General features: G+C 39.1%; 1 protein-coding gene across 1 annotated transcript in view; it reads right to left on the reverse strand.

Annotated features, from left to right (window-relative positions):
- Nucleotides 1-788: 788 nt before the first annotated feature.
- LOC101857476 (filamin-A) overlaps nt 789-6,976 on the reverse strand; it is a gene marked incomplete in the record, with an annotated part of 86,559 nt that continues 80,371 nt past the window's right edge. Inside the window, 2 exon segments of the mRNA XM_013080678.2 lie at nt 789-2,671; nt 4,135-4,329. Coding sequence (XP_012936132.1) covers nt 2,484-2,671; nt 4,135-4,329 — 383 coding nt within the window.

A 6,976-nucleotide genomic window follows, 5' to 3' on the forward strand; every position in this document is an offset into this window, starting at 1 on the left:
CGGGAGTTGATTCCAGATATAGATCTAGTGATCTAGAGAACCTTCTATAAGAGCAATATAGGGGTGGTACGAACAGTACAAGGTGAGAGGAAGTCTGTCAGAAAGCCTTTAAGGAAAGGAGAAAGCAGTATTAAAATGCTGCAGAATGCGGAATCTGTTCGCGCATCGATTGTGGCAACACATGAGAAGTCTGTTCGAGGATGATGCAGTGAGCAAGGCTTGTCAAAGTTCCTTTCTTACAGAATCTTAAAGCATGATTTGAAAATGAAGCTATATTACACTTTTATCAACCAAGACAATGCTTTGAAGAGGAAAACAATAAGTGCTAGGGGTTTTTAAGAAGCAGAGAGAGAATTTTCAACGCTCTGTTTAGCTATGCTCATTTCTACAGGACTAGAAACGTTAATTCTGGGAATTGTGTGCTCTGGGAAACAAAAAGACAAGACAATGTGAATAAAAGGAACTCAGAAATCGAGACGACGACCTTGTAAGAGCAGTGCCAGAACGCTGCACATTTTAGTCTGAACAGGGAAATGCAATGCGCGTGATGGGGGTCATGTGGAGCATCTTATGTAAAGCTAACAGTTATGAATCTGGTCTCCTTTTCATGTACTAAGTTGTGCAACTATCTGGCAGGATGGTTCTTATGTTTCTACAGAAGCACTTTGATGTATTAAAAACAATTTTATTTTATTCAACATTTTTTGGCGATCATCGAGTTTGGGACACCCTGTACGTGTGTACAACAATGCAACGAGGAGACGAAACATCAAGAACACGAGACAACGTTCAAAGGAAGGGGAGAAAACTAATACTTTATTCATCACTCAGAAGTTAGAAGATATATCATTAGTCAAAATTCAACTTACACAATAACATTAACTCATATTCACTCTCAAAATTACTTACTAACCCTTTCGCACATGACTTCATGAAAAAGTAGCACTCCCTGTCGACCGTCAAGCATACTTCCCATCCTCGCATCTAAAATCTGGATAATGAACATCTAAATTTTTAATGCATGATAATATTAATCCGAATCTTTCAGGCTACATGAATCTTTCCAAGGGGATAGCTATAAAAGAAAGACCCTAGTTTTTATTGAAGTCCCAAGTAAGTGTTATCGCATATTGTGTGCGTCCTGGTATCTAATCCTTGTTTCATTAATCATTACAGATAATACTATGATAACATTAAGCATCGTAGAGAATTGTATGCCTTCGTCGTAAAACAGTGTACATATAGACTTTCTCAACTGGTGTACCATTTGTTTTTTCACTTTCAACAAGCTCTTTCCAGAGCCATATTGCCTGCCCAAAGTTTGGCTAATTGCAGGTGTAAAATCTCGTTAAAAATAGCGTTTTGTTTTATAAACGCTATAAAAAAAAGAAACCTGAGGATAAGAAGAAATGCCCCTATATGTCCCTTCCCTTTCTCATTTGATATGTCTGAAATGGTTTTTGATGGTTATAAAAACTTACATGCGATCAGATATACATGCACCAACACACATAATCAGCCAATACCACAAAATACGCATATGATCGAAAGATACTTGGAAAAATGCTCCTAAGATGAGCCCAGGTATCCCTTCGAAAAGGTATTTTTCACAGCCATCATGATGAGTATATCAAATATGAAACTTTGTCGTCATTTGAATACATAACTGACCAAGCAAAGCACACCAGTATATGAAAACAAGTCCAGTGCAGTCACGGTACTAGAAAAACAAAAACAAATTTGGCTAAACTGGGAAGAAGAGAACAACGCCTCTTTATATGGAAGTGCTAGAGGGGGAAATCATTACAAGATTTTCAAAAGTGATAATAATATGGGTCACAGACATTAAGGACAAACGAATATGTCAACGGAATTTAATGATATACGATATGAAGTGCACCGAATCCGGCTACAAATACACACACGCCCAGCCTGAATCAACTAACGACAGTGGCTTTTTTGTTTGCGTTGCTTACAAGATTGGTTTGAAAATTCAGCAACTTGAGAACACAAGTTGCTTTGTATAAATTGTACTCTTCAGTATTCAATTCAACTATATGTATAAACAAATAAATAAATAATTCATTGCATTGACAAAAGTACAAATACTCTGCGGCCGAAAGAAAGTTTTGCTATTGATTTCATCGCTCGGGTTCATTCTTGAAGAACTAAACAAAATATCGTGATCATATTATACTTCATTTCACAGCTCTTATGGGGTTTAAAAAAAACAAAACACAATGACTGCTCAACATGTTTTTAGAACTGTCAAAGCAGCATGTAATATAACCATATCTCGGAATAATACTGTTGTGCATTCTCTTCCAGGACGTTTTGAAAAAGTGTCTTCAACAAAATGGGGGGAGAGTGAAATTAAATAATACAATGAATGAATACAGGCAATATCTTGCCAGACAAAATTATCATGAATGTCGTAGTCGCAAACGAAGTACTCCCTATCATCAGGCTCCACGATGACATGCTCACGTGCAGAGGACGAAAGGACTTCCCGGGATTTCATCATCGCCCCATTTCACGTGCAGGATATGTTCGCCCATCTCCTGCACCTTGTAGCTGACGGAGTAAGAGGTCGCCGTGACCTTCTTCACCGACAGTTCTGCTTCGGGGTGTCCACTAGGGGCAATCATACCAACGCTAAGGATTGCCAGGCCTGAAAGTTGAGAAAATAAGGACGTGTGACGTGCGAGACAAGGGCAGTACGTTACCTGTCATAGAAATCCTGACCTGCGGGCCAAATGCGGCTGGTCCGTAGATTTCCTGCGAATGCTAATTTGATTTTACATCCCCAGCAGCACAATTTAGATCATTTTAGAAGCGAGTTTTGATTCTGCCTCTCTGGGGCACCCGCGCTGAGATGGATACATCGTCCCAGTAGAAAGACCTAGATACTCAAAAATAGATCTCCCTACACTGGAATCGAATTCATTTTTCCATGTCCCTGTTCTGTTGTTTACTATGTAGCTTGGTGCAAACCGAAAGCCCTGCCTCCAAATTAATTCGCATGTGTCTAGAAGAGAGTTAAACAAAACCCAACATAGAGACTATAGCAACTCTATATATCTGAAAATGCATCAATAATGAAAGCCCCTCAAAAGTCTGCCGAAAATAATAAGTGTTGCGCCAGGTCTGAAATGTTTTTCACCCTGGCCTAGTTTAGATTTTAAACGGCTAATAACTGACGAACGAAATGTTTCACTCGATAAACATATGCTGGAAGCAAAGGTAGGTGGCAAGAGAGGACTTAATAGATGATAAAAACAGGACACAGAACCCTGGCTTGGAACCCAAGCACCTAAGACAGGCAGAACGGCAAGAGACAGTGTTTTATTGCAGGCAGGACGGTCTGAGAGGCAAAGTCCAACGACCGCTCCCTCCCCCCCCCCCCCCCCCGGGCAGTGCTACTGACTAAAGTGTCTTTAGGCTTTTCCCAAAAGGGGGGGGGGGTATTTTCTTATGCACAATAGAATTTTTAATGGGCTGATTTATTAATGTCCTGCTCATACTGTGCGAAAAAAAACAATGGGGGAACTGCTGCTTTTCCCCCCTCTTCCTTACTATCGTCAGTTTTCCTCTACTTCTTTTGTAGGTTTGTCACTCTCTTGTGAACTGCATTTCCGGGGTGCCTTGAAAGTGGAAGTAGACTTTGTGCTGTTGAGGCTAGAGAGGTGAGCAGAGCAAGCCTTATTCCCCGTTTAGAAATATATGTTGACATCCACCCCTTGGCGCTCATATGACCTTATGCAGTTGCGAGCGCCCTAAAACCTTACTAAAACAAACATAGTCCAACGACTGGAAAAGCGAAGAAGAAGAAGAAGAAGACACTAACCAGATTACGTCCATTTATAGGATGAACAAGAACCAAAAAAAGTAACCCAGCTTAAGTTGCCTTTTCTCACACCAGGCAAACGTGTGTGAGTATATTATGTGTGTGTCTATGAGTGTGCGTTTTATTGTTAGTGTCTGCGTGTAATTATTCTCAATGCTTTCGCAAAATGTCTCTTATCTCATTTTATCGTATCTTATTTCATTTTATCTCATCTTATCTCATCTTATCTCATATTACCTTATCTTATCTTATCTTATCTTATCTTATCTTATCTTATCTTATCTTACCTGCATCCTTAACATCCACGGTAAAGTTTTGCAGACGGTTGGTGAAAGCCTTCTTGAGACCAGGTCCCTTGGCCACTACTTTGCTGGCATCGCCTCTCAGTTTCCGCGTCTTGCCGCCAGCCCCGGCCTTCTTCTCCACGGTCTCCACCGCCATCGACGACTGCTCCACGATAGGAGACGCCTTACGACCAGATCCTGGGGACGATCAGAGACCGGAGGTCGCGAATGTTGAGGGTTTAGCGATACAGTTCAGTTCCATAGAACTAAGGCGTTTGGTGACGAGATGGGGAGGGGGGGGTGAGAGAAAGGGGGAACGTATGAGAAAGAGAAATGAAGAGAGATATATAGAGAGGGAAAGAGAGAGAGAGAGAGAGGAGAGAGAGAGAGAGAGAGAGAGAGAGAGAGAGAGAGAGAGACAGACAGACAGACAGACAGACAGACAGAGAGAGAGAGGAGAGAGAGAGAGAGAGTGAGGGGGGGGGAGAAGGTTTTAGCGTGCTGAAATATGAGACGTCCAAAAAAAGCTATATATCTTTCTCTTCCTTAACTCTCGCTTTCAGATAACAGTGCGTAGCATTGACTTTTTGTGTTGAAAACGATTACTGTGATACTCACTTTAGCAAACTAAAAAAATCTATACCCTCCACAAGAAGTTTAAATCTTTGTGTTTTCATTAGGGCTACTGTGAACGAACGTTTTTCTTTGTCTCAGTGGATCAGTTATACTAATTTTGATAGTTTATGAGAACTTAGTTTTCAGGCAGTACTTCCAAATTCGAAATTCGAAACTTGAACCCCAGAGGGGCTCCAGTCAGGCTAGAAAGACATTAGTCTAATATCTGTAAGCAGGGTTTCCATTTATTTCAGTGTTGTTCTTCCTTCTTTTGGGGAAAGGCATATTGTTGAGCCCGCAACAAGGTTAATCTAGCATCTGCGTTTGTTGCCATTTTTTTGTCCAAATGTTGCCAAAAGTTGTCTCAAAAATGGCAAAAATTGCCCAAAAAGTTGCCATTAATTTTCAAGCTTTCAACTCTCCGTGATGACGTATTTTATAGCATGTTTATAGAGATAACTTAATCTAAGGCACCAGAATTTCTTTTGTTCTGTTTTAAGAAACCAGAATATCATTTGTAGCCAAACAGAATGTAAAACGTGACAAATAAAGGTTTCACAACAGAATGAAATCAAAATTAGAACAGCACATAAACGACCACAAAAATTAATAAATAAAGACGCGTGTTAACCTATCCCAAGATTGGCTGTTTTAACCCCAAACGTGTGTAATTTAAGAAAAAGTACAGGATATTACTTACATGTAAATTATGGAATCACACACGGGGCCTGCCTGTGTCAGTATTCAGTTTTGATAGAGACACGCTCTAGCATAGCACATTTGTATTTTTTTTTAAAGGTGGGAACAACATCAAATTAAATGACATACGTTATATAAACATCAAAAACAGAAAAAGAACACATCAGAACAATAACAAGGAAAATTGAAACACAATAAAGAGGGACAAATTAAAGGGAAACAGTAATACATAAATAGTATGTAACGTACTCATTCTTCACATGAAATTTCATTGAAAATAACATATCAACGTGGTGTCAACAAGTGAGAAAGAGAAGTGAAAGTGAACTTTCTAGTTTTTCTTTCTATAAGTAAAGTCAATGAGGTTCAGTTTCTTTATTTTGAGTTTTTTTGTATGTTTTCATTTTTTGTTTCTCGATTTTTATTCCCCCTGGTTTATTTTTCGATTTTTTATTCCCGAGCGGTGTTGTTTTTTTGTTTGTTTCTTTTTCGTTTTTGTTTTTTTTTTGGGGGGGGGGGAGCGGCCGGGATTCGCGGACCAAAATTTGCCATAAAACGCGGCCGCGACAAACGCAGATGCTAGGTTCATACCTAGAGGGTATCTGACTGTTTGTGACCTGAAAAGAATAGACAAAAGGTTTCGTATTTCTATGGTTACATGAAACCATAACTGTCCGGACGTCTCTCATTTCAAACACACAGAGTCATGATAATGAAAGTGAACACAGAGCGAAGCGAAAAAGCGTTACTGTACAACTAGATACATCTAAGCTCAGTAAAGCAATCGCAAACACATTGGAATGTACAAGAGAGATACAAACTATTCAGCCAAGAGAAAGATTACAAACATCACTCACCATGAAAAGAGATAGCTCTATAAAAAGAGTGACGTTTATCACTTCTAACATGGCATTCCAACTGGCAAAGAAAGCTACACAAGACAACAAAGCAAAAGCTTATTTGAAATTCAGCATTCACTGTATTTTTTCTACACATACAAAAGTTGTATCAGTTACTTAATTATCATATTTATCATTATGCACTAATATTGCAAATTAAGATTTTCCACAAGCATCCAATTAATATGAAGAACGGAAGCTAAAAATGAAATTAATCTATAATCAATAAAGTAATCAAACGATGCAATGTTATGGCTTAAGCAAAAAGAGGAATGCCCCATGCCTTTTAAGTGGTGAGAGAAAAAGAATAGGCATGAAAATAATTATGAGTTTCTGTTATACGTCTTAACTTTATAATATGGAAGATAATTATTATTTGTTCAAATCCAAGAACCTATTTCTTGTGGATATATTATTGTAAGAATTTAAAAGTACTTATTAATACTTAACGGTCATTGGGTTTATGGAGTATTAGCAGCACCAACGCATGCTACATGTGAAATATGCTTGGTTTCTTTCGATTGTGGTGGGAAGAAGGCAAAATAGAAGGGGGGGGCAGAGACTTGGTGCATATGGGGAGGGATTCGTGGTATAGGTTCTAGGTTCAGGATGGTGTGTGTGTGGGGGGGGGG

The sequence above is a fragment of the Aplysia californica genome, unplaced genomic scaffold (assembly GCF_000002075.1).
Source record: "Aplysia californica isolate F4 #8 unplaced genomic scaffold, AplCal3.0 scaffold00095, whole genome shotgun sequence".
Classification (NCBI taxonomy): domain Eukaryota; kingdom Metazoa; phylum Mollusca; class Gastropoda; order Aplysiida; family Aplysiidae; genus Aplysia; species Aplysia californica.